The 26,893-nt window shown below is 43.6% G+C and overlaps 4 protein-coding genes and 1 non-coding gene across 7 annotated transcripts; 3 read left to right on the top strand and 2 right to left on the bottom strand.

The window, feature by feature from the left end:
• Positions 1 to 6: 6 nt before the first annotated feature.
• LOC136487094 (methylenetetrahydrofolate reductase (NADH) 1-like) lies at positions 7 to 5,485 on the bottom strand. 2 transcript variants are annotated; one of them, XM_066484254.1, is made up of 12 exons: positions 5,175 to 5,485; positions 3,846 to 4,028; positions 3,612 to 3,672; positions 3,434 to 3,516; positions 3,069 to 3,242; positions 2,485 to 2,658; positions 2,317 to 2,417; positions 2,112 to 2,223; positions 1,665 to 1,745; positions 1,380 to 1,557; positions 591 to 925; positions 7 to 284 (listed from the first exon to the last, which is right to left on the bottom strand). In XM_066484254.1, the coding sequence occupies exons 1-12, from the start codon at positions 5,391 to 5,393 to the stop codon at positions 204 to 206; spliced, it is 1,782 nt and encodes a 593-aa protein (XP_066340351.1). In that variant the 5' UTR covers positions 5,394 to 5,485; the 3' UTR covers positions 7 to 203. The 2 variants fall into 2 exon arrangements, with proteins under 2 accessions (XP_066340351.1, XP_066340407.1); XM_066484310.1 differs by lacking the exon at positions 5,175 to 5,485 and adding an exon at positions 4,837 to 5,005.
• Positions 5,486 to 7,111: 1,626 nt separating this feature from the next.
• Positions 7,112 to 9,007, top strand: LOC136479768 (large ribosomal subunit protein bL17c-like). 2 transcript variants are annotated; one of them, XM_066477530.1, is made up of 3 exons: positions 7,112 to 7,403; positions 7,956 to 8,365; positions 8,759 to 9,007. In XM_066477530.1, exons 1-2 carry the CDS (start codon positions 7,193 to 7,195, stop codon positions 8,363 to 8,365), a joined length of 621 nt encoding a protein of 206 aa, XP_066333627.1. In that variant the 5' UTR covers positions 7,112 to 7,192; the 3' UTR covers positions 8,759 to 9,007. The 2 variants fall into 2 exon arrangements, with proteins under 2 accessions (XP_066333627.1, XP_066333620.1); XM_066477523.1 differs by having other exon boundaries at positions 7,113 to 7,403; positions 7,950 to 8,365.
• Positions 9,008 to 9,245: 238 nt separating this feature from the next.
• On the top strand, positions 9,246 to 9,329 carry TRNAL-CAA (transfer RNA leucine (anticodon CAA)). The gene has a single exon. It is a non-coding gene; the product is annotated as a tRNA-Leu (tRNA).
• Positions 9,330 to 17,577: 8,248 nt separating this feature from the next.
• LOC136486945 (KH domain-containing protein SPIN1-like) lies at positions 17,578 to 21,863 on the top strand. The gene is made up of 7 exons (XM_066484063.1): positions 17,578 to 17,886; positions 18,044 to 18,132; positions 19,220 to 19,368; positions 19,656 to 19,772; positions 19,875 to 19,991; positions 20,409 to 20,552; positions 21,319 to 21,863. The coding sequence occupies exons 1-7, from the start codon at positions 17,807 to 17,809 to the stop codon at positions 21,460 to 21,462; spliced, it is 840 nt and encodes a 279-aa protein (XP_066340160.1). The 5' UTR covers positions 17,578 to 17,806; the 3' UTR covers positions 21,463 to 21,863.
• A 2,240-nt stretch (positions 21,864 to 24,103) lies between these two features.
• Positions 24,104 to 25,263, bottom strand: LOC136487019 (ethylene-responsive transcription factor CRF4-like). The gene has a single exon (XM_066484160.1). It carries the CDS (start codon positions 25,059 to 25,061, stop codon positions 24,336 to 24,338), a length of 726 nt encoding a protein of 241 aa, XP_066340257.1. The 5' UTR covers positions 25,062 to 25,263; the 3' UTR covers positions 24,104 to 24,335.
• Between the last annotated feature and the right edge of the window lie 1,630 nt (positions 25,264 to 26,893).

Raw genomic sequence — 26,893 nt, 5'->3', positions numbered from 1 at the left:
TGGAGAAAATGGAAAGCGAACACAGCTCATTTCTTATTGATATCGTATAGTTCCAGTAAGCCAAAAGAAATCAGGAAAAATGAGACTAGCGGACTCCCCCGAACTCAAATGAACAGAAGCTTTCACGTCGATCAGACCTTTAGTCGGGGAAGCAAGAATATTGTGATTCAGCCATACAACAACATAGACCGTAAAGAGCATCATCAGATCTTGAAGGCAGCAAACAGATCCCCCTGGACGTAGTCGTTGTCGACGAGGCTGACCAGATAGTAGCTCTTCTGAACCTGAAAGTCAGCAGCCAAGAAATGTGTTTGAAAATACAGTTCTGAAAGAAGAACAATATGTGTAGATTGGTTTCACTAGCATATTTTGCGAACGCAGGCTCGTCTTACAAAAATCAATGCTGTAAACACAGGTGCAATTCAAGATCAAGTGCAGCAAGATGTTCTAAATTCTTAGCAGAAAGTCCAGTAGTGAACGGCAAACATGACACTTTAGGAACAAATCTCCTAAAACTATGTTACAGATGGAGCTCATTTGACTGAACAAAATATTATGTTCAAGCCTAAAGATTTGAAGTGAACAAGTACCTTCTCTAGTAGCTCCCTAGATGAGTCACCCTCAGGGAACAGGCAAGCCCACACCCGTGTCCAGATTTCAAATGCTTCATCCTTCCAAACCATAAAACTTGTTGGATCAACAACTGTAGGCTGGATAATCTCCTTGCCAGGGAAAACACCCCATGTGACAGCATTCACTGCGTTCGTTGCAATATTGGAGAATGATTCTCCATCCTTGTTCACAGCAATGTAAGTGAGAGAAGGGAATGCTTTGATCTTCTCAATTAGTTGGTCTAACTTCTCTTTTGCGCAGAAGAATTCGAGGTAGGCCTTCTGATAAACGTAGCCTCCAGGACCACCCCAACCTGCAGAACAGGGCATAAATAAACAGGTCAGAAAGGCTCACATGCTAGTTCGAGCAAGTATTTGACATGAACGACCTAGACATTTCCAGATGATCCGGAAAGCCAAGAATTGCTATATGCAGCCGAGATTCTCTGACAATGTGGCACTATGCTGATAATTACAATGGACATGAACCCATGAATGTTGACTCAACACTACAATTCCTACTTAAGATTTCAAGACACTAAAACATGAAGTACTGGCATTCAAGGATAGGATCCCTGTAATAAATTGGAAGATGCTTAAAATACTGTTCGCGTGCCCTTAAACCCGGCTTGATCCGCTTCTTTTTTTATCCGGAACAGTGTTTTCCTCTCACAAATTCCTCCAGTATTCCTCCAAACCATCCAGAATTCCTCCAAGCGAACAGGCCATAAGGGCCACCTATTATAAAACAAAATACAATTAACTTACCAACAGTAGTCGAGTCAGATTTCTCTCCATTTACAGCAGGTTGGCTGTTAATGGTAAGGAAACCCTTCTGGTTAATCTTCACCAACTGGTCATCGATAATCTTTGTCTCTGGTTGAAGACCGTCCAATTCTGACCATGGGCTGCTTGTGAGTTTCCCTTGACAGAAGTGTGTAAAGCGCTGGGATATAGAGAATATCAGAAATAAGAAGGGTTAGCAAAGACTTTAAAAGATGACAACTTCTATGCCATGCAGACCAATCATGTATCACATAGTCCAACAGTTACCTCACTAATGTCCTCCACGGATTTAAGTGGAACAGCCCATTCCTCTTGGAGCTTTTTACCACGTCCACGTGGTCTTGTGAACTGTTTAAAATGATAGATGATTACATACAACTAGGATTTTATGACAAATAGTCATCACAGAAGCCAAGTTGAGTAATTTTGAATAGATATTTGTTGATCAAGTCTACATAAAGGTGTAGCAGTGGCAGTGTGAAAAATTCCTATAGTGAAACACCCTTTTGGGGTTCATGATAATATTTTCATTACTGAATAAATATCTCTGAATCATATTAAATGTTCATTCTAACTTGACCCTTTTTTCCTGGAAGATGTATAATTTGTATCACCCTGAGAATATACAAAAATATTGCATACTGCATAGGTGACGTTAAAACATTGTAGTAAACACAAAAAAAGTAGACCGGAACACAGAGATACTTAAATTACCTGGTGATCAGTAAGTGCTCCATATGATGGGTTTCGAGAATCACCCCACCGTCCATGGGGATACTGATCCCAACCTAATGTCCTTTTAAGATAGCTCTTTGGTCTGTTGGCCCTGCACAATCATTAACATTCACTAGACTGGGTTAGCATGTCACAAAGACCTCAAGCATCTTAATCTTAACATAAAAGAACTCCAATACACTACCAGAATATAGGTCGAACATCCTCTTTAACACGGAAAACATTAGTTGCCGGCCTCCAAGGTAATGGCCTTGAAACCTTGTACTCCTCGATTAATCCAAGATTCTGGGGGGGAAAAATAGTTGTTAGTAAGAGGTCAGAACAAAAAATGAAATTCAGACATGGAAATTACCATCAAAATTCCTAGAGCAGACTTGTCCATGTTTAGAGTGTAAAGGTGCAAAGTCTTGATGCCACTAGCCAGAATTTTCTTGCACATCTCAGTTCCGAGGTGGATTCCATATTGTTTAACAGCCTCCTCGTTGTCTTTAATAGGATCCAGTGCAGCAGTGATCTCAGAAGGTATCTGTTTGACATTCAAAGTGATTATTACAGTGAGAACTCAAAACATTTGGAAAAAAAATGCAAAAGTATTTGTCCATTAACATAATGGCATGAAAGTTTGAATTGTGAGGAGATGGTGTCTGTAGAACATTTACCTAAACATGCAATGAAATATTTGTGAATTAACAGTATGGAGGTGTGAATTTGAAAGATTTCATTAATCTTGAGGAATATTGTACGGTGTTAGCACTACATTTACCTACACGCGCAAGTGGGAAAGCTATTCTCCATTCAAATTCAGGTATTGAGATAAAAAAAAATCAGCCAAGTGAAAAGCTAATATATGCATAACAGCATAAGTCCATGCCAAATTGATAATTGAATGGTCCGCAAACAATTACTAATGATGGAACTACCAGCAACAGATCTTACCTTAGTTTTGCAGAACCCAGCCATGCGCAGGAAACCTTTGTAGTTATTTATTGGCATTATGCCAGGAACAATGGGACAGGTAATACCAATTTGGCGGCAGTCATTCACAAATTTGAGAAAGATGTCGGTATCATAGAAAAGTTGTGTGACAATAAGGTCAGCACCAGCATCAACCTACAGAGAGAACGTATAACAGAGTGAGAAGGGAACAAAAATATTATGCTTGACAAAACAACAAAGTGCCATGATTTACAACATCATACATTCGTTTTCAACATAATGTTTGGTTCATGAACCAACAAAAATGTATTCTGCTATCATTTTGAATTGAGAAAAGTAAACAAAATCAAGAAAGTAAAGAGAACCTTTCTCTTCAAATACGCAAGATCATTGCTATATGCTTCCAATGTAGCACCTTCCTCGCTTTGTATCGCATCAGGGTGTGCCTCTGACATTTGGAAAAGGTATTTCAGATAAAGCATCCAATTTACAGGGTAGGGACTTGAAACCATCCCCTCTAAAGATATGCAATGGCTAGCTGACCTGGATAACCAGCTACAGTTATGCCAAAATAATCACCGTACTTGGCTCTAATATGCTGCACCTGCAAGTAAAAGACATAAGAAAGTTTGAATGTGAGGTGGTTTCTTTGAGGATTCAGACGGGTTGAGCTAGTTTCCAAAATATAACAGCTGTTGCAGCAGCAATAAACTAGTCATCACGCCCATGTCATGCCAATGTACTCAACGATTTATGTTGCCATTAATGCAATCTTACCAAATCAAGAGCACAAGCAAATCCGCCTTCAACTTGCACAAATTTGTCTTGCCCATGTGGAGGATCCCCTCGAAGGGCCAAAACATTTTGAATCCCATTGGATTTGATGGTTTCCAAGGCATGGTCAATCTTCTCTACTGGCATGTTTGTACATGTCAGGTGCATCATAGTTTCCACACACACCTACAAAACAGAACCAATATGAAATATCATAAGCATTCAATGCATGCAGCGCAAGGGATACATCAAAGATGCAGAGGAATTATAAGAAATAAATTAGTTTGATAATACTGAAGCAGTTCAGAACAGGATAGCATTAAATCTGGATGATCAAATCCAACCAAGATTATACATCTCAGTCTAATATTCAGGCCAGATATGCAGCAGCCGAAATTGGTTTTGTGATGATTCAGCACTATGCATGTAGCTGGCACAACTGTAACTGAGGAAACACTGACTCTAAAAACCCAACATTCGAACCAATGTCCACCATCAGTAGCAACACATACATGCAATCTAATCCAATCAGTGACATCGGAACTCATCCTCTGATAACCCATTGCAAAAACTAAGTCAATGAGCTTCAACTTCAATCAACCAAGACCTTGCTCTCTGATGTATCACCCACCTCCCACACTACCACTATTGGAAATCACAAATTGGAGTTGGAGCACATGGATTCTACACACCACATGCCAGAAGTACCAAAATGGCTTGTTTCCAGAAAACTGCTCTGTGCATTAGGCATAAACTTCCTCTTAACAATGATCAGCACTGACAGAATCACAGAACTAACTGAATAAATAACACGAAATGCATTAATCCAAAGTGCTCAAAAGCCATCATTTCACACTCACGCTGCCATCCTAACATAACCGTATCATGCAACCCATCACTTTTAAACTGAATAACTAAGAACGATCTCAATTATGTAAAAAAACGAGTAGAATGGACAGCAATAACAATTGATAAATAAAGTTAATCTAATCACCACCAGGTGTCCAGTGTGGAGCACGAATTTTGAATTTAGCCCAAACCCACACTAACTTGAACTCAATCAGAGGCAACCACCACCCCAAACATTGGCATTGATCAAACGCATTCCCCTCTCGCGCGGCGGAACCAATCCAGGAAATCTAATTACCCAAAACCGTTACCGACACAACAAAACGAATGCATATCGCCACGTCCACCGACGTATTACCCCGCACCCAAGCAGATCGAACCCAAGCCAACACTCAGGCCATCACTTCCCGGTGTCGAAACAGATCAGATCAGATCGCGCGCGCGGTCGAGGGAGCGCGAGCGAGGTAGCCGCACCACACGTACCATGTTCTGCATGCGGTTGGCGATTTCGAGGGTGAGGTCGGCGGTGGATCCCCCGGCGCCCCAGGTGATGTCGCAGAAGGAGGGGCCGTGCGCCACCATGCGGTCCATCCGCTCGAACAGGTTCTCGACACCCTCCTCCGTCTTGGGAGGGAAGTACTCGAACGAGAACGCCGTCCGGCCATTCCCCGCGGCCTCCTGAATCTTCTCGATCACCTTCATCTCGAAAACCTCACCACGAGCTTGGCGCGCGCGCTGTAATGGCGAGCCGAGGCGAGGAGAGCGGAGGGAGGGGGCTGTGCGCAGGTAGGAGAAGTGGGTGCGGGTGGGTTTATACGGAGAGCTGACCTCACCAACCACGCGTTGTTGGATGGGCCCCGGTTCGCGGTGGTCTCCTCCCAATGACAGGTGGGGTCCGGAAGCAGATACCTGTGGTGGGTGTTCGAGAGGCGGGTCCAGGAGGATGCGGTAGGACGGGTTGCAGGTATCGTTGTCCTGCACCAACCCAAAAGAGTGGGTAGCGGAACGGCCACTCGTGGAGTTGGAAAATCAGGACGTGCGAGCTGCGTGGTTGCCTCGCAGACGGGTGGGACCGGACAAATGATTTAGCATTTTTGGTTCTCCTTTGCAATCTTTTTCTGTGCGATATCTACTTATCTAGTGTTTGGAGTGGAAGATGGCCAGTTGGTACCCATAAAAACTACTCTTGATTCCTGTGAGATTCCACGAGTGGACTTCTTCTGCTTATCTCATGACTGTGATTTCGAACTAGTTACAGCTACGACTCTTTCGTACCAACCGCTGCTAGTTGAATTTCCTACGCAGAACTGTGGATTCATATACAATCCAATAAACTCATTTACCAATCTGGTAAAAGATCACAAAATTTACAGCATAAGTATGAAATTTAAAGATTAAGTTAGAAGCTCCCACATATTACAATATAAATAGATTAACACCAAGCTTATAATTTAAAATGAGGTATGAAAGAGAATAAAAAACTTACAATGCTATTGTCTAACTTTTTAAGCCGACGCTTTCTAAGAGATATCAAATATAATTATCTCGATTATATATATAAAAAAACAATGTCTTCGATTCTCTTCATAAGTGAACAATTCTAAAAAAAACAATGCAAATCATATGCGATCGGGGTGATAGAATCATAGTTCATAGAATCACATGATGTAGTATGCTACGATTATAAAACATATATACATGATATGGATATCTGATACTAATGTTCGGTGATATACACAAATAATGATAGGTAATCTCACTGGTCTTCATGATATACACAAACTAATGACAGGTAATTAACTAAGCAAATTTTTTAGAAAAGCAATTTTTTTTAGAATCACATGATGGAGGCCGGTGAGACATCAAGATATTTCCACAAATAGATCGACGTATCATGATGGACTGGACTGCAGGGTGTGCTAGGTGCACCCTGTAGATCCGCCCTTGAAAGTACACTGGATTAGGTAAGACGTCGGCATGTCAGCATGTCTGCATGTACTCCCTCAGTCTCTCAAAAAAAAAAGTCAAACTTTTAAACTTTAACTAGATTTATAGAAAATACGAGCAACATTCATATCTCCGGATAAGTGTATTATGAAAATATATTCAGTGATTTAAATAATGGTACTTTTTATGTACCATAAATATTAATATTATGTTAAATATATTTGATCAAAGTTAAAAAAATGTCCCTTTTTTTTTTTAGGGACAGCGGAAGTATGCAAGAAGAAGCGAAGAACAGCCATGCCAGCGCAGCCCGGGCGATTGCAACGTTGACATTGACAACCACTTGGTCCGTGGAAACGCTGTCAGCCTACAAAACGAAGCCCATTTTGGCCCGGTCAACAAGCCCATTACAACCGGCCCAACATGGAGCAACCCAATCCGCAGCGCGAGCGTGCCAAACGTTATCCGGTTCAAAGCCGAGCGGCCTCACCCCTCGCCAGCCTCTCCAACCAATCCCACTCGCACAGCTCGCCGGCTCTCCTCCTCCCTCCGCCATGGCGGCCTTCCCCTCCGCCTCCCCGTCGCCGGCGATCTCCGCCTCGACCTGGCGCATGGCGTCCCCCCGCGCTGCCCTCCCCGCGCTCCGCCCCTCCCCCGGAGGCAGGCTCCGGTCGTCGTTCGCGCCCGCGGCGGCGGCCTCGGTCGGCTGCCTCGGCTCCTTCTCCGGCCTCGCGCCCGTCTCGAATCTCCTCTCCCTCGGTGCTGGTAAAGGAATCGTAGCAAATGCCTGACTTATTCGACCTACTGAGATTGTAGTGTGCTGCCTGTTCGTAGCCGATGGATGCGGTCCCAGGAATGGGACAGAGTTTGTAGCGTGTTAGGGAACAGTTACAAATTTCTATAGGAGTGTCAATTTTAGTGCATAAATGCATATACACCACAAAGTGCGGCCTGCTTTGTGATGATATGAAATCTAATATTTTCACAAAGCTCCAAGAGAAACAAAGTTAGCAGCTTTGTATAGAAATTATGTTATTTTAGCTGATGACTTTCTTTATCTGCGGTTAGCGCACAGCTGCAGCTTAATTGACCGTTCATCATGACAATATGTACATATTTTAACTACTATTTTTGCACACCTGTTGTGGTCGTATCGTCTTGGTCTGGCTTGTTACGATATCAGAATATGTCAGTAGATCAGCCTTCTCGCTCAAATTTCATGAGCAAGTTGCAGCCCTGACAAAACTAGGATTTTGTTTGAACATTCTTTTGAAATTTCCTATAAACTCACCCACTGCTTTGTCAAACCAGTTGTAGAGAACTCAAGCTTTGAGCATCGGTTGTTTGGTATTGATGCTCGTGGAAGGATAGTTGCGATGCGACATGGGAGGCGCGTTCCTAAACTTAACAGACCTCCGGATCAGAGGAAAGCACTGCTGCGTGGGCTTACCACACAGCTGCTGAAGCATGGGAGAATAAAGACTACAAAACCAAGGGCAAAGGCAATGAGGAAGTATGTTGAGAAGATGATCACGTTGGCAAAGGATGGATCTCTTCACAAGAGGAGACAGGCTCTGGCATTTATTTATGAGAAGCATATCGTCCATGCCTTGTTTGCTGAGGTTGCAGACAGGTACGGGGACAGAGAAGGTGGTTACACAAGGATCATCCCGACATTTCCAAGGCGGGGAGATAATGCACCTATGGCATACATTGAGCTTGTCTAGGTAATTGAATATCTTGCTATGTGATGCCTGAAATCTGAACTTCCAAGGTCACTAAAATGCATTTATTATTCCATATGTTGACCTAGACTGTTTGAATAAAAAGACAAACTAGTATTCTTATCATTAAGAGCTGCAATAAGTTTATGGATGATCATTGTCTAGGATCTTGATGTGTGATGACTTCTATAAATAATGTCTCTACAACTAGTTAGGTAAGACACAGATGTTGCAGTGGGAGTGTGGGATAGTAGCACTAGTACTATTAGAAAAGAAAAAAAAATGTAAATTAATTCAGCTGCATGACAGTCTGTTATGTACTCAGGAATTCTATTCTGCTTCCTGTTCCTTGGTGGTCGATAAGTTTCTTACAGCTTATGTTATTTTTATCTGTAGGATCTTCCATCAGTTGCTGTGGTTTCATGGGCGCCGTGCAGGCTGAGTGGTCATGTCTGCGAATTGCCCTTTGGATGTCTGTTTTTTTCTTATTAAGTTCTTCTGTAACAAAGTGTAGATCACGCGTGAAATTTTGAACTGGTCAAACTTCATCATCCTGTAATTGACAAAGCGCTATGCTATAATCTGGAAAAAGGTTTCTGGCATCGTATATAAAAAAGTTCAGAATATCGAATGCCCTCTGTCCAATTTAGTGTTCCTGCAGTTATACCTAGTGCAGTATGGTGAACTGGTCAAACTTCGTCCGGTGATTGACAAAGCGCTATGCTATAATCTGGAAAAAAAAATTCTGGCATCGCATATAAAAAAGCTCAGAATATCGAATGCTCTTTGTCCAATTTAGTTGTTCCTGCTGTTATACTGAATGAAATACTGTACACATGAAAAAAAAGAACAAGTTAAATACAACTCAGATGAGGACATCAAAGTCAGGATGGCCGAGTGGTCTAAGGCGCCAGACTCAAGTTCTGGTCCTCTAACGAGGGCGTGGGTTCAAATCCCACTTCTGACATAATTTTATTTCTCTTTTCTTCTTTTTATTTCCTTGTTCCATATTTTCCTACTAAGCTTTAGCAAAAAAATGTATTCCCTTTTTATTTGCATATTTTATTTTTTCCTACTAAACAGGAGCTTTACAAAATACTTTGTACTAAGCTTTAGCAAAAAATATATTCTTTTTTTTGCATATTCCATTTTTTCCTACTACCTAGCTTTAGCAAATACCTTGTCATGGAGTTTTTTTTAAAAAAAAAAACTTTCTTGCTCCATTTTTCCCTACTAAACCTAGCTTTAGCAAAAACTTTACATTCTTCTTTTTGTGAAGAAGAGATAGAGCTTTATTGATTACTCAGGGTTTAGAATGCAATCTCGGGTAACTATTCGCTCAACATAGGTCGTCACACTAGAACGCCAAACCGCCGAGCGCCGAGTGTCCGGATCGTTTCGCCAATTGTGCAAGCTCACGGGCCGCACCATACACTCTCTCTGCGTATGGACCACAATCCACGACGGAAGTCTACTCCCAGCCTCAGTTGCCTCTTCTAAAATGAAACATAAGCGTGATCTATGTCCATGGTAGTTTGAGAAGTGGCTAACCAAGGGGTTTTTTTTACAAGAACTGGAGGGGTTTACACCCCTACAGTGATTTATTAAAAGGAAAAACATAATCGTTTACAAAAGATAGAGGCACACAAAAACAAGAAGATGGGAAGCTGGTGGGAGGGACCTAGGATACATAAAAGGTGGAAAAGAAAATGAGACCCAACACTGAGATAAACCAAACTAAGATAGATTGTTGCTCCATTGGTTTAACTCTGTCAGATTTCTTCTTTTTATTCTCAGAGAAAGCCACTGAAGTTCTTCCCTGAAGTTGGTTTTTGACACCTGAAGATTTGGGATGGCCTGACGGAAAATCCAGTCATTTATTGCCTTCTAAATTGTCCAACACATGAGAATGATGATCTCCTTGAAAAAAAGGCACCTAAAGCTGATCCTTGAAGCTCTGAAGAATCTGGAATGGGTCTAGCTGTTGATCAATCTGGAGATTTATCCAGGCCCAACACTGACCCCGTTCGCTTGGAGGAATTCTGGAGGAATTTGTGAGAAGAAATACTGTTCCGGATGAAAAAAGAAGCAGATCAAGTCGGGTTTAAGGGCACGCGAACGGGGCTGAGTGGCCAACCAAGGTGCTACAACCAGAGATAAAAAAAAATAGGTGCTACAACCAGACTATAGGATATTCTTTTTTATTTGCATATTCGATTTTCCCTACTTAATCTAGCTTTAGCAAAATACTTTGTCAAGCATGGAGTCTTCTTTTAAGCCAATCGAAGTTGAATAACCCCTTGGTTTATCTGTGGTTTCTCGCCGTCCTTATTAGCTGCTGCACTGACGTGCTGGACACGTGTACCGACCTTGCGCTAACAAATTGGCCACAGGTAACGCGCTGGGGGCGAGGACTGTGCCGCGCTCGGCGCTTCTGCTCGAGCACCGTGCGGCATTGCTGTTCGAGTGTTCGGTGGGGCAGCAACGGCCGGCGTGCCGGGCACACATGCCGTCGATGGGATCGATGGTGAGGGAGGCAACGGGACATGTCCGACGGTGCACGACGGACGCGTTGTTCGGTCATGCTGGCCCGTGCGCGCGCGGAGACGGACCGGCCAGGCAGAGGCAGACGCGCCGGCCGCACCGTGCACACTCGGTTGCATAGAAGAAAAAAATAGCGGGCTATAGCGGCGGCCAGAGAGACTCAACGCTAAGCTATTTCTATTTGTGGCGCTATGCCAATTTTAACCGCTATTGTGTACTATAGCCCCGCTAATTGCATAGCTTTAGCGTTCAAATAGTGGCACTATTTCAGATTTTTTGCCATCACTCATAGATTTTGACGATTTAATTTGTTATTTCCTACTTATTATTTGCTACTAATTTGACATTTTAGATAATTAAACACTGGACTTTCATGAACCATGTTGTAGTGTTATATTAGTAATGTTACCTAGACTTGTGGAACCTTAGAAACATATTTGTGTTCATCGAATTTTATATTTACCATGTTTTTTTCATCAATTATTGGTGTTTTTTCATGTTTTCTTTATAAAATCGCTATTTGTCATAGCATCACTATAGCCTCGTAGCTGTTGAAAAAAAGTTGCCGCTATTTTCGATAGCCAGCTATTTAAAACTGCTCGGTTGTCGTTTAGGTTTTTCTGTTTGTTTAGCTTGTCGGGCTCTGGCAGCACCGCCATGCACGCATATGCTACGGCCACGAGTGACGCCGATCCACCGCGCGTGTTTGTCCGGACGTGACGGCCGCGTCGACGGATCGGGCCGCAGCAGCCTGCGCGCTGCCGGTGGGGTGTCGGGGAGGCAGAGAGGCCAGAATTGGATGCTCTGCCGGCTGCCGCCGCATCTGCGGGTAGAGGCCGGCCGGGGGTAGGATAGGATACAGAGCCCGTCCGCCCGCCCGCAGCGAAGGCGCCGTACCGCGGTAGGTATCTTTGTCATCTCGTATCTGGCGCCTAGCTCGCTGCGACTGCGACTGCGACCGACCGATGGATCGGGTACGTACGTACGTACTCCGTACTCATTGGATGCACCCGGGGCAATGACGCCCGCGGCAGGCGGGCAGGTGCGGTAGGTGGTGCTCTCTCTGCTCTGCATGCCCTCGCACGCACGAGCGCACGAGCGCGTGGGCGAGGGATCCAGCACCGGCACCCGCAGGCCGCAGCAGCGAGCGAGAGCGCGCGAGCCAGCCACAGCCACTGGGCGCGGCAACGTGCGCTGCCTCCCCGTCCCCAACCGGCCATCTGTTCGGCACGACTGAAAAATGAGTCATAATACTGTTCTGGCTACTATTCTATCTGAAAACACTGTTCATATAAAACAGTGGTTTCGTGAGTGGGCTGGCCAGCCGGACACCCTCCCGTGTCGGAATCCTACGCGGGAACGGGATACTACCGGGTACGCGACGCGTCGCGAATCTCCGGTCGCTGCTGGGACTGGGACTGGGACTGGAGCCCCTGCATCTGCATGGCTGCATGCGCCGACCGACCACCCATCAGGCTATTTGTTTGGCTACGGCTTGTCGTAAATGATCGTAAATTTTCAATCAAAACAGTATTTTTCTCTCACACAAATCAGTCAGCAGTACTTCTTCACAAACCAGCAACCAAACGAACCAACCAACTGAACAGGTTGCATGTATGTACGCAGTACGCGCGGCCGTTCCTCGTGCGTTGCATTGTCGACGGGATCGGTCATCATAAGCACCCCACTGATGGTCCACCGGATCATCGTGTCCCGAAAAGGGCGATTACCAGGACAAACGCCGCAGCAAGTAACGTGGTTAGTGGTACGGCCGGACGTGACGTACAGTTGTGTGTTATTAGCATTTGTTTATTGATCGTTGCCCGTCGCCTGTCGCCATGCTTGCTGCTCGCAAGTAACGGTTAGCAAGTGTGTACCGTTGTCCGTGTCTATGTTATTTGTGACGGAATTTATAGCTTGTATTGAGTACTGTGGTCACCTGGGTGATTTGTGCCTCACACACTTATATAACGATCATGTCATCTGATCTAAAACATCTTGAAACCGAACTATGACTCGTGGCTGCACACGCGCTGTTCGAAACATGGTCTCGTATTGAACTTTTATTATGTTGAATTTGGATTGAAAACGTGGTTTCGTGTTGATTTTTGATTGAAAACGTGAGGATGACAAGTGTGGGATGCGGCCGAGAAAGAGAGGGTGTGGTGGGAAAGTGGGATGAGCCGAGAGATAAAAAAAAAAGAAATAATTTTTTGTGTTATTTGATATAATATAGGTAATGATTTAAACACAGCCGGCCACACGTTTTTGACGCATCGCACTCACACAGTCAACATGTCTCTCCCCACGCGCGACGCCTTCTTTCTCCCCACGCGGCTCCTCCCTCTCTCCCCACCAACGGCGGTGGCGGCGCCAGCGAGGTAGGCAACTTCCTCCTCATTCTCCTGGATCTGCGAGTTAGGGTTCCGACGAGCTCTCCCTCTTATGTCCCCCAACTTCGGCGGGCTTAGAAGGGAAGGTTTGGGGGGAGGATGGACGGCCACGCGGTGGGGATGACTAGAGGGCGGTTAGGGGCCTTGGTGGCGGTGGAGGTGACCGGACCAGGTCGGGGCGGGGGAGCTTCGGCAAAGCCCTAGCGTGCCCGCGACAGTGGGAGGGGGCAACGGCGGGATCGAGGGTCGCCGGAGAGGAGGAGGGGTGCCGATGGAGCAAGGAAGAAGATGTCCGTCGACGGAGAGGAGGAGGGGCGCTAATGTGGGAGCCGTGGTGCGAGGTAGGAGTAATCCCTCGTCCTAAAAAAAGATATTCTATAGATCATGGTGTAGAACAAATGATACTGTAACCCTTTCTAATTGTTTGTATTTATCATATGTTATAAGTCGGGCGGTAGATATTAATAGTAGATACATGTGTAAGTGTAATCGATGTTTTACATGAGTTAATTCACTAAAAATACCTTATAGTTTAAAATAAATTTTGAATGTTTCGCTATCATCATAAGCTTGTTCGGGAGGCCGTATCGTATCGTGGATTATTTACTGCTGGCTGGTTTGGTGAGAGAGAAAAACACTATTCCTGACTAGAAATTTACGATCGTTTACGAACAAGCGAACAGGCTCAACGCTGCTGCCTAGCATTACTAGGTGGGAGAGTACGAAGATTCTGAAGATCTGCGCTGTGTATCCTTCCCGTCCCTGAATCCCTGCGCTGCTGCCTAGCATTACTAGGCTTGCTTCCTCCTGCGTAGAGTCAACGGCTCAACGCCGTGCATGTTTCAAAACGGAGCCTTTGGTAACATTTCTGTGCGTATGTTATCAATTGTAGCTCGCAGTCGCAGCGCCTTACTGCTGGTATTTTACTGCCCAAGGTATAAACGCCACTGCAGGTCGGTTTGTTGGTACATTCTCTCTCTCCCCCTCTCCCTCTCTAGCCCTGTTGGGCTGGTACATAGATCGGCTGGTTTTAACTGATTCAATAGTATTCTACGAGGATGAATAAACTGAAATAAGCTAAGCCCGCTCAAAAGTCATGGCGTAAAACCGGAGCATGCATGCAGCTGCAGGCCGCATGTGAAGGCCGATGAGTAAAAGCAGCAGCTGAAAAGGGCCAACACAAAAGTTGATGCCCGGATCAGAGCATCCAGCTTACCTGGTTCTTGTCAGTCAGGCCTTGGGGTTTGGGAAGGAGAAAAAAGAGAGCCAAATCTCAAGGCTATGCTTTGGCTGATACATAAGCCGGCTGATAAATTGGCTGGAGCTGTTTTGTTATGAGAGAAAAATACTATAGATTTTAGCTGATAAGTCGGCCGATAAGCTTAAGCGAACAGGGCCCAAATCAGGGTGCTTACATCATTGACTTTTACTCCCGTCCGAAAAAGAATGCAATTCTAGCACAGTGATATGGTTTAGTATCTTAAGTTCGATCAATTATAAATACAAAGATATCAATATGTATGGTATGAAATAAATATCATTAGATTACTTACGAAATATATTTTCATAATAAATTATTTTGGAGCCATAGATGTGAATAGTATTCACTAAAAGTGTGGTCAAACGTGAACTACTTTTGGTGGCACGCAATACGTAGTTGCATTCTTTTCCTTCACCTGTTTGTTCACCCAATTCAGCGCATATACTCCCTCCATTTAAAAAAACATGTAATTCTAGCATTCAAATCTTGTCTCAAAAATTATGTAATTGTGGAGTTAGATATCACCTTTTCAATGAGACCCACCAATTAAAAATATCCCTCTATGACTAAAAACTACCATCCATAAGAACAACATTCCTGAAGACAACCACTTCTAGAATGATAGAGGAGGGGCAAATGTCTAATTTTACATCTACTCTAATCTTACCTTGAAAAGAAAGATTTATATTCTTTCTAGGACCGAGGAAGTACGGAAAAAGATCACTTGTCATGACTCATGACACAAAAGGCAACAGTGGCACCACCAGTCACCAGAGTACATTCACTTCAGCTCAGAGACACACACAGAGAGTTTGATAACCAGATCACAGCAACTTATCACAGAATTCGGTTGCCGATGCAACTATTTTCATTACACATATAAGTATACTCACCAGTTTTTCTTTGCTATTTTTATATGCTATTATTCCTGTGGGCAGAACACTTGCATTGCCTCTGTCAGTTGGCTAGTGTAGTGTGGTCCACCGTTTTGTACCAAATGGCTAGCTAGGGTCGACGAATGAACATTTTCCCCCGTTTGGAAGAAACAAAGAAAGGAAGCATTCATGGCCACTTTTCTGCATTCCTAGCTAATTCGAGTAATCCGTAGTTACTAATGGCTTAGAGAGGGATGTGCTGGGTACATTTATTTATCCACCCTGATCGAGAAGAGATTTTCCATATTGTGATTCTTTTGCATTGGAAGGCTGCGTTCTCAGGTAGATTATTGATTTTGTCAGTGACTTCATATAGTAAGGAATACATTATTGTGATTCTTTTGGAAAAGATTGGTTTGTCTATAGATAAATTAGTTAAGATGATTTAGTTTATTTGATGACTTTATTTTTTTTTTCTTAAAAATCTCAAGTAAGTGGTCAACTAGATTCTCTATGCTGTCTAATATATGGGAATACAATTTATTTACTTATTTTCTGAGCAGCAAGCAATAGATGGGTGCATTTTTTGTTCGCTATCAATGGCCTGGAAAGCTCTGCATCGTATCCACCACACAATGGCTCACTCTAGCTCTACAAGCTACTCCTCGCCAGTGCCGCCGATAGGATCCCTTGCTGCTGTGTACCGAAAGCGACAACCATGCTCACCAGCAACCGACACAATTTGCCGAGGAAAATGGTGATACCCCCATCTCTGTGTGGGTCTCTACGTACGTGGTTAAAATAGTAACATGAAAGTTTCCTCGTGGCTTTGCTTGCTTGCTTGCTGGACGGAGCAAATACTAGGGCTGGCGATTTTTTTTAAAAAAATAGTACTGTGGCACTTTTATTGTTATTTGGCAATTAGTGTTCAATCATAATCTAATTAGACTTAAAAGATTCGTCTCGTGAATTTCGTCTAAACTGTGTAATTAGTTTTATTTTTTATTTATATTTAATACTTCATGCATGCGTCCAAAGATTCGATGTGATGGGGAATCTTGCAAAGTTTTGCAAAATTTTGGGAACTAAACATGCACTAACTACCGGTCAAGAATCCGGGTACAGTCTAACTCATGAGGGCCCATGCCACTAATTAAATGCTTGACAGCCAAAATTGAGTTATTATCAGAAAATTCCCACGCATGTACTGGGTGCAAACTGAAAGCCGGGGAAAGGGGGTTTTGGAGCTTTGCTCTAATGACAAAATGGACAGCTTTAGGAACAGTGCCGTTAGAGCTTGTTGGCTTGTCCAAGATTTCCAGCTGTTGTATCACACTTAGACACACAAGCATGCATGTTTCGAGAAAACAAAACAGGGAATTTCAGTGTAACTGGGGGCATTACAAAATGCTACAAAAGATTTCATTAAAAAAAAATGCTACAAGAGATACACAATTATCTTGCAATGGTAAATCTTTGGGAATTCTTGCCCTCAAAAAATCTGAAATACTCGCGTTGTATACACAAACAAATATGGTTATGAGTTACGAATTTAAGATAGCCATGTTTATATGCGTAACAAACAATTTCCGTGACGCTACAAACATAGAAAGATGCTATTTTTCTTACACGACAAAAGTCTATACGCCATGATGACTAATTCACATATAGATATAACTACATATCACACAAACTTAAATAGCGACATGTTTTATTCGTCGCATATGGTGTCACTGCGTTAGAAGACAAGGTTTCTACCTGTGTGACAAAAAAAAAATCCTATACATACCAGTGGTACATGTAAAGTCTACGCTAGAGTTATGTCATATTTCACATGAGAGGTTAACTACATGTTTTACCTTAAAACGCCGGTTATTTTCAGAATCAATTCAGCGAGCCAGAAATATATTACGCGGAGGTGATGGTACCACGCATACCTTCAAGAAAAAGAAAAAAAATATTTTTGACAAACAGGAAAACCAGGGTGCAGCAAACTTGTAGACATAGACTTGTTGACGTGACTCAAGAAAACAGGAAGAGGCGTTTTTCTCATGTTTTCCCATTTATTGTTGTATTTTGTTTTGATCCAAATTTCCATCGGTGTCGTGTTGCAACCTTGAAGACACAGAAAGGGTTTCCAGAGCGGCAGCGGCTGCCTGCCAACCCCTCTCCCTCTCTCTCTCCTCCCCCTACGCTGGCTGCTCTGCAGGCTGCACCCTAAAGCAGCGAGCCTTTTTACCTCTCTTCCTACCACCCCACACCGCGCACACCATCTCCTCGCCTCGCCTCCACTTCCTGGGCTACGTATCCATCCATCTCAATCACCTCGCCTCATCCTCGATTGCAACCCTCACTCGCCAGAGCCGCCGCCATGTCGGGGCTCTATAGCCAGGGGTTCTCCCCTGCGCGAAACCTCTCCCCTCAGATTAGAAGCAATCCGGATGTTGATAGGTAGAGCGGCGCATGGATTTCTTCCCTGTTTTGTTCAGCGATTGCTGATGCCAAGATTGCTTATTTGCCCCCCTTTTCTTGTTTGGTTCAATCGATTGATGATACTGTGATAGCTTTGACACTGATGATTCATCGGTTTGTTTGGTTTCTTGTGCAGTCAGTACTTGGCCGAGCTGCTCGCTGAACACCAGAAGCTGGGGCCTTTCATGCAGGTGCTGCCCATATGCAACAAGCTGCTGAGCCAAGGTGAGATCCTTTTGATCTCTGCCTTGTTGTTTCCTGCAGCCCGATGAGAGTTTTCTTTGGTTACGAGTGAGCTCTTCATCTGCAATCATGAATTAGGGACTGATGCCCCCAATGCTTGGATGAGTACTCAGTTTGGATGGCATTGGATTCTACTTCTATGCTTATGATCTTTTGTCCTCGCGATTCCTTATGTTTCGTTGGTTAAGATTTGTATTCCGAAGCTTAATCCATTGGTTAGAATAGATGATCGGGCTTCTGGGAGATAATGCCACCTTTCCGATCGATCTGACTGTTATAATCTATAATGTTGATGGTCGAGGTCAACTTCTTGGTCGAAACAACTGTGGCTTATGGTCCATTGATATTCCGTATGCTTCAAAGGATTAGAGATTGTGGTTGATCTTAACAGAAGCTCACAAAGGCAATGACAAAGCTCCTGTATTGTGCAAGTGTTAGATGTTTTGGTGGTGATCATCATACACTTTCCAGTGTACATACCAGCGGGAGGGTGAATACATATCACACAGCATACACATAACTACTTTACTTATTGGAAACAAAAATTTTGACGTACTATGAACAGTTTTGTGTGAACGAAATTGTGCTTAATACAGTCTTTTCCTGTTGCTGATACTGGAAATGGTGGAGCCTTTGTTTTTGCATTGAAATGCCTTTTTTTCTTGATTGGGCAATTGTGCTCTGTCAACTGACTCTACTCTTTGTGTTCAATGCATATTACCAGACCAGTCTTTTAGGGGGTTCCCTTTATTTTAATGTTGTAGATTGAATAATGCATTGACTGATCAAGTGTCCATTGATTGACTTCGGTGTTATTTGGTTGGCCATCCTGTAAAAATAATTTTCGTATAGCTAAGTGGCCATCTGTATATTGCAGGCATAATAAGGTGATTTATATCAATGCGCATGTCCCGGTATTTGCTGATATTTTTTTTCTTGTTGATTCTCATGGTGTAGTGGGAGTGTCATCTTCTGGCCTCTGTTAGCCTAGCTCTAATCAACAACTTATCTATTTCTTATTATATAAATGAAATGATCTTCTGAGTTCTGACCTTTGTTGTGCACCCAGAGATTATGCGGGTATCAAGCATTGTCCACAACCATGGATTTGGCGATTTCGACAGGCATCGGTTTAAGAGTCCTAGTCCGATGTCTTCTCCAAACCCTAGAGCTAATCTCCCTGGCAATGGGTTCAGTCCTTGGAGTGGACTACAAGAGGTAACACTTCATAATATATTTGCAATCAAGTGGGTGACTCTTCTGTACTTTATACACAAATCGTGTGCTTTTTCCTCTGGGAATCCTGGCTCTTATCATTGATAAAGATGAACCACATATCTTCTTGTAACTGGCAATGATATTTCAGAGTCATAGTGAATTAATATGAAACGTACATGCAAGATGTACTGGCATTCATGTTCACATGCGTTAAGATGTGTGTGTGTGTGTGTTTGTCACAAATAATGATAAATTATACGCTTTTGCCTTTATGATCAATTCAAAAGAGATTAGGTTTTCCTCAAGGAACTAGCATGGACTGGCAAGGAGCACCACCAAGTCCTAGCTCCCATGTTGTAAAGAAGATTCTTCGTCTGGAGGTTCCAGTTGATTCTTATCCGAATGTATGCCCTCCAACTTGTGCAGTTTCTCTTGAAGTTCACACACAAAGGAACCATTGAGCTGTTTTAAGCTTTTTGTTGATATATTCTTCTCTTCTGTCCCAGTTCAATTTTGTGGGGCGCATTTTAGGACCTAGAGGTAATTCTCTAAAGCGCGTAGAAGCATCCACTGGGTGTCGTGTTTTCATTAGAGGAAAGGGTTCCATCAAAGATCCAGGGAAGGTAAGAGAAGTTTCTGTTCTTTTTTTCTAAACTAAAAGTTTCTGTTCTTTTTTACATCCAGCAAATTAAAGTCATGTTGGTTATTTAACTCTCAGGCAAATATGTTGTTCGGGAGCCTTTGAATCCCAATTTGTTTTCTTGAACTTGTAATGCTGTGTCGAAGTTTCTTTCATGTGTCTAAACAGTATCTTTCCTATCAAATGTTCAGGGTTTCTCTGCAATATAACAATATTGTGCAATGTACTTCTATCCTGGCTTACCTATCATTCCCTTGCCACTAGCATAAATTTTTGTTCTTCTATCTCTATTTGATCCTGCTGATCAGACAGATGTTTATTGCTCTGTTTTTGTCTATTCCTTTCCTGTTTCTGATTCATTGCAACAAGCTTTACCTACATGGCTTCATGATTTTTCAAGGAGGACAAACTACGAGGAAAACCAGGCTATGAGCACCTGAGTGACCCACTGCATATCTTGATAGAGGCCGAGTTCCCTGCCAGTATCATCGATGCAAGGTTGAGACATGCACAGGAGATTATAGAAGAATTGCTTAAACCAGTGGTGAGTGATTTCTGATTTGTATGTATCCTGTTACTCTGTGTGCGCATCATATATCTATGTCTGCTAGATTGTCGTATGACACCCCTTCCTGCTGCCCATTGGAACATGTTTGTACCTCAACTTGGGAGATTGTTTTTGTAAGGCTAGGCCTTATTCTAAGAAAATATCAATTTAAATGTGGGACAGAGAGTTTAACATAATTTAGTTTTTTATACAACAACAACAACAACAACAAAGCCTTTAAGTCCCAAACAAGTTGGGGTAGGCTAGAGTTGAAACCCATCAGAAGCAATCAAGGTTCAGGCACGTGAATAGCTGTCTTCCAAGCACTCCTATCTAAGGCTAAGTCTTTGGGTATATTCCATCCTTTCAAGTCTCCTTTTATTGCCTCTACCCAAGTCAGCTTCGGTCTTCCTCTGCCTCTCTTCACGTTACTATCCTGGCTTAGGATTCCACTACGCACATCATTTCACGTTACTAATTTAGTTTTTTATAGAAAAAAATAAAAAATGTGAAGATCCTTTTGACTTGCCACATCATTGTGCCTAGATGAGAAAAAAACGCCTTTGACTTACCTACTAATTCACACAACTTTTTTCTTGAACTCTGCGTACTGTTTATTGATCTGATTCTTTTACTTGTTCTATTCCGAATCTGAACCTTGTGTATATATTTTTACATGTGTATAATTGCTTCTCAATTATTGGAAAATTCTATAATTTGTGTGCACATACGACTTACGCGATCATATTGGTATCTTCTGCAGGATGAGTCCCAAGATTTCTACAAAAGGCAACAGCTCAGGGAGCTGGCAATGCTAAACTCAACCCTGAGAGAGGACAGCCCTCATCCTGGGAGTGTCTCTCCATTCAGTAATGGTGGTATGAAACGTGCGAAAACAGGCCAGTAGAGGAACAACTATGCTCTCCTACCTGGCCCCGTCCAGGTGTGTTATGCCGTCGTCATGGGAAACGCCATGCCTTCGGGCAATGTTTGCCATGGGCATGCGTGAAGGAAGCAATGTGCCTTCACTAGCGGAGTCCGGTATCAGCTAGTTTCCACCTCCAGACAGGGGAAACTGCTGGGAATATGAGGTAGTCGCGGATCGTTGGTTGGATCCAGCGTTGGTTGTTGTATGGTCTAGAACATTCGTTCTATTTGTTATTGACGGTTAACCCTAGTATGTGGTGGTGTGCTGTTGAACTGCAAACTGCATGATAAACTAGAGAGGCCTGATTATGTGAGCTTTAGGTGCTTTATTGACCTTGTATTATAACCTTTAACATTATGGAGTTGCAAAATAAAAAAAATAAAAAAAGGATCATCAGCTTTGTATACCTTATGGTATCTTGTTTGCTCACAGGGACCGTGAACCTAAATTCCTGAAATGCCACAATCCGCGATTTACTATGCCTAGTACTCCCTCCATTCTAATTTATATGACGTTTTGATTTTTCTAGATACATAGTATTTGCTATGCAGTTAGATATACCTCATGTTTAGATACATAGTAAAATGTTTAGATACATAGTAAAAGCAATGTATCTAGTAAATCAAAACATCTTATAATTTGGAACGGACGTAGTAGTTTTCAGGATATCATCCTTTGTTCTTCACTGTAAGATCCACATTATTGTAAGATCCACATTATTGGATCAATTTCAGCCTTTCAGCACGTTTTGAGCCGATTCATTCAGGGATGTTTAGCTCCAGTCGATTATATTTGTGTAACATGGACTGCGAGATGTTGTTGGCTTCCTGGGGCACAGGAAGGCAGTGGCGCTCTGACGGCGATAACGATGGCTGGTATGCAACGGCATTGGTGTTGCACAGCACAGGGCATGGTCCGAACAACTGTAGGCTCTGAAGACCTTGGGTCATGGACTCAGGCCTGGCAGCCCATTATGCAAACTGTATTGTGTCCAGCTGGCCAGAAACTTGTCTGCTGAGGTTTCTGTTCTGTTCGGTGCTTGAATCAGGTGAAAACGAAACTTAGCGAATCACACTCCATGGACAGGGCCCAGCAAAGGCATGTGTGTGGTAACTCAGGAGAAGAGCTATAGCATGCAAAGTTGTGCAGAATCAATGACAGTTAAGTAAAATAAAATCTATCTCGAACAAGAGCTGTATGATACAAAGATGCATATACAGAAGAATGTAAGCTATAGGCGCTCTCAAGATCAATCAACCATCATTTTCAAGTGTCAAACTACTGAACTGTAAATAATATCAGAGTATATAATATCATAAGAATGTAAGCTATAGGTGCTCTCAAGATCAATTGACAATCATTTCCTGAAGCGCAAATATGAGCAAGATAAAAAAACTTAAGAGATGTTTATAGAAATCAGATATTTAATAGACCTCGTGCAGGTATTTAATAGACCTCGTGCAGGTCAAAGTAACAAGCACTGAACAACCGTCCCTGTATATATATAGAAAACAGATGATACAGACGTGCACGTGCGTATGTTAAAGAAAGCTCCACAAAACATGCTTATCTCAGCAACCACACACCAAAACCTTTAGTTCAACCCCGCAGGCCACAGCCAACAGAAAACAACAGTATTATGTATCCCAAACGCGCCAAACAAAGAAAACGTTTCCTTCACCATGGCACCAAGAAGCAGAGCAGTTCTAGACGGGCACATGCTAATTATGCTGAATGACCAGACCTTATGCTGTAATTTAAATAATCATAACATAAGATGCAATTTGCTTAGAACTCTTCATATAGCGCAGAAACTAGAAAGTGAATATGTACCAAACAGAGGGTTTCAGCAGATTATTCATCCAACAATCAGAAGTGATCTGTAACACAGACACCTGCCAAATCTGTAACAGACATCTACCAAACAGAAGAGACTGGGAGTTTACAGACACCTGGTGTGGTAAACAAAAAGAGACTAGTAGTAGCAGAACATTATTTGACACCTGCTAAATCTGTAACAGACATCTACCAAATAAAAAGAGACTAGGAGTTTACAGACACCCGCCAAACAAAAAGAGACTAGGAGTAGCAGAACATTATTAATATAAAGATGCAGATACTAGGAAGTAGTGATTGAACAGATACTAGGAAGTAGTGATTGAACACGAGGGATGATCCGGATATGACACCAAGAAACAAATTCTATGAAGCCATTGAATGTAAGAGGAACTATGTCAAACAAAAACAGACTAGGAGTTTACAGACACCTGCCAAACAAAGAGACTAGGAGTAGCAGAACAAGTAATGATTGAACACGAGGGATAATCCGGACATGACACCAAGAAACAAAAATTCTAGGAAGCCATTGAATGTAAGAGGAATAAGGAAGCCATTGAATGTAAGAGGAATAATCATGTCATGGTTACCTGAATATGCACAGATACTGAACACGCACAGATACGACAAGACATTTAATTACACTATAACGGTAACAATCAAAAAAAGCCCGCGAACCTGACATGCACGCACCAGACAAATAATTCAACTGATATAACCATTGAATACATCTAGGTATTACTGTTCATGTCAAGGGATCTAGATTGTACTACTATACGACAGGTTTGATTCCACATTCAAGCACGGCACATTGCATCAAATAGATCAGGAACATATTACCAAATGTCACCATATATACATTATTAGATCACCACCAATCATAACACAACCAGAGTCATAGGTTTTCACATCAACAGTTTAACACTAACCAAAATAATACAATACCAAGTTCTAATGATGCCACAGGAGATAGACAATAAAACCTCTAGCAATAGTAATTGCGGATACTTGGGCTATCAGGCCCCGCCAACCTCCTCCACATAGATGGAGGCAGCATGGATGGCACGCAGGCCAGAACCATCAGCACAGCCCGGATACTTCTGGCGCTTACTGGGGATCATCTCCCACACCGGCTTCGGTGCAAACCCCTTGACATCCGAGCTAGTTCCCTTGACCTGGCCGTCACAGCTCCCACCCTCTTCCTTCACCTGCAGAGGGAAGGTCGGCTTCACAGGTACCGGTGGCAAGGTGATCACCTTTCCAGGTTCAGGAGTCAGCGAGATGATAGGCTTGGCTGGCTCTGGAGGCGGCGAGTAGCGGGCCGCAGGGAAGTTGGTAGGGGCGCTGGCACCGCGGAAGCGGATGTTCGCTGCGTCGTAGGCGTTGGCAGCCTCCTCGGCGGTGTTGAAGGTGCCGAGCCACAGTCGGCGGCGGCTGTGCGGGTCGCGGATCTCCGCAGCCCAGCGCCCCCACGGCCTTCGACGGACGCCACGGAACCGAACGGCCGAGCTTGCCCCGGCCGGTTCCATAACATGGCGCCTCACGCCGACGCTGCTGCTGCCACCCCTCGCCCTCCGCCGAGGAGGAGGAGGCGGCGGCGCCTCGTCCTCGCTGGAAGACGAATCGGTGGCGTCAGCATCGTGCACTAGGATCCGCACCACGCGCGCCCGCGGCCTTGGTTCAGAATCCGCCGCCGCCACCACCACAGCGGCCAGCTCTTGCAGGCGAGGGTTTGTACCCATGCCTTGGGAATCCGCTCAATCCATGGGGATATTGTTTAGGGGTAGGCTACGCTTAGCCTCCGCGCCCCTCCATGGGAGCGTGGGGTTGGAGGCGAGTGTAAGTGTTTTAGGGTTAGGGTTACACGAGCTTGTGCGGCGGCGAGAGAGACCTGTGGTGGGGCTTGCGGTGGAAGCGGGAAGACGAAGGGGAATTGCGTGCATCGGGTGGGGACTAAAAGGAGAACGGGCTGAGGGGTAGTTTCGGGATTTTGCCGTTGGAGTGTCGCCGTATCACTTCATCAGGTAGGCATCTGCGGTTCAGGAGTTCAGGGTGAGGATATTCTCGGATTTTGGATCTGGTTAACGGATAGACTGCAATCTCACCATATATAACCTTTTGTCCGAAGAAATGTGGAGATATGTGTATGGTGTATTAGGTGTACATATCATGTGCACAACTTTTTAATCATCTGTTTTACTCTAGAGTTGTATGGCATAACTTTTTAGTGGCTTTAGAAAATGTCTAACTCGATGAAACTAGAGTTGTGATAGCTTAAAAAAAAAGAGAAGTGCAAACCAGTATACACATGACTCTTTGTGTTAGAGCAAAAGCACAACATGAAGGGATAGCACTACATTCATTGGGTCAAGTTAGTCATGTAAAGCAGGTAAAAATAAATACAAGCACACACAAAAGGCTTCAAACCCGCCAAAAGTTATGCATGTAACCAACGTCCGAGTCTAACTGTTACTATGCCTCGTTCATTGCTTCCCATGCATTGCAAGGTGTAACGGGTATTGCTTGCTATGCATTGAAAGTATCAACCGTTGTTGTTTCACACATGTTAAAAGGTGCAACATGATGAAATGGAGTCGTGGTAGCTAAAATAGTGTAGACAAAATTGTCAAATAGCTATTCCAAATATGTCCATACATAAGTGAATACATGCTTTTCTAATTGCAGTGGCTTGGTGAAAGCTCTAGTTTGGTTTTGGTAAATTGATGAAACCCTAAGTGCTAACCTAGTTTATCAAGTGATCATGAGATAGGTAGCACATCCCAAGTGGTGAAGCAAATGAAGATCATAACATGATGATGATGATGCCATGATGATGATCAAGTGCTTGGACTTAAAAAGAAGAAAGAGAAAAACAAAAGGCTCAAGACAAAAGTATAAATGGTATGAGCTATTTTATTTTGGTGATCAAGACACTTAGTGAGTGTGATCACATTTAGGATTGATAGCTGTACTATTAAGAGGGGTGAAACTTGTATCGAAATATGGTTTTATCAAAGTGCCACTAGATGCTCTAACTTATTGCATATGCATTTAGGATCTAGTGGAGTGCTAACACAAGTGCACAAGGTGATACACTTGGTGGTTGGCATATTTGAGCAAGGGTTAGAAACTTCACCGGCGGAGTGTCCGCCCATAAAGTGCGAACAGTCCGACGATGCCACCGGCGCTCTATACAGAAAAGACAAAGGTCGTTGTAAGTGACCGGACGCTGGTCTCGGAAGGACCAGCGCGTCCGGTCAGTAGAAGCAGCGAAGACGCTAGCGTCGGTCTCTGACCGGACGCTGGGTCACTTAGTGACCGGACGCTGGAGGGTTGCGTCCGGTCCCGCTGACGTGGCAGTGCACAGAGGAGATGCCAAGTGACCGGACGCTGGGTGAGTCCAGTCAAGCATGACCGGACGCGTCCGGTCGTGATTTTTCGTTTCTGGATGCTTACTAGAAACGACCGGACGCTGAGGTGCAGCATCTGGTCACTTCAGCAGCGCGTCCGGTCATCACTTGACCGTTGGGATCGAGCACTCAGTATTTGAAGAGAGGGGACATGTGGCGTGCAT

Source organism: Miscanthus floridulus, chromosome 1 (genome assembly GCF_019320115.1).
Source record: "Miscanthus floridulus cultivar M001 chromosome 1, ASM1932011v1, whole genome shotgun sequence".
Taxonomy (NCBI): Eukaryota; Viridiplantae; Streptophyta; class Magnoliopsida; order Poales; family Poaceae; genus Miscanthus; species Miscanthus floridulus.
This window is presented reverse-complemented; position numbering and strand designations above follow the sequence as displayed.

Excerpts from the sequence above, each read along its gene's own strand:
- LOC136487094 (XM_066484254.1), bottom strand. The coding sequence starts at position 5,393 with ATGAAGGTGATCGAGAAGATTCAGGAGGCCGCGGGGAATGGCCGGACG. Across the intron at positions 2,418-2,484 it reads CTGCTCTAGGAATTTTGATG|AATCTTGGATTAATCGAGGA; the intron begins GTAATTTCCATG and ends TTTCCCCCCCAG. Across the intron at positions 926-1,379 it reads ATCTGACTCGACTACTGTTG|GTTGGGGTGGTCCTGGAGGC; the intron begins GTAAGTTAATTG and ends CCTGTTCTGCAG.
- LOC136479768 (XM_066477523.1), top strand. The coding sequence starts at position 7,193 with ATGGCGGCCTTCCCCTCCGCCTCCCCGTCGCCGGCGATCTCCGCCTCG. Across the intron at positions 7,404-7,949 it reads TCTCCTCTCCCTCGGTGCTG|TTGTAGAGAACTCAAGCTTT; the intron begins GTAAAGGAATCG and ends TTGTCAAACCAG.
- LOC136486945 (XM_066484063.1), top strand. The coding sequence starts at position 17,807 with ATGTCGGGGCTCTATAGCCAGGGGTTCTCCCCTGCGCGAAACCTCTCC. Across the intron at positions 17,887-18,043 it reads AGCAATCCGGATGTTGATAG|TCAGTACTTGGCCGAGCTGC; the intron begins GTAGAGCGGCGC and ends TTTCTTGTGCAG. Across the intron at positions 19,369-19,655 it reads CTTGGAGTGGACTACAAGAG|AGATTAGGTTTTCCTCAAGG; the intron begins GTAACACTTCAT and ends TCAATTCAAAAG.
- LOC136487019 (XM_066484160.1), bottom strand. The coding sequence starts at position 25,061 with ATGGGTACAAACCCTCGCCTGCAAGAGCTGGCCGCTGTGGTGGTGGCG.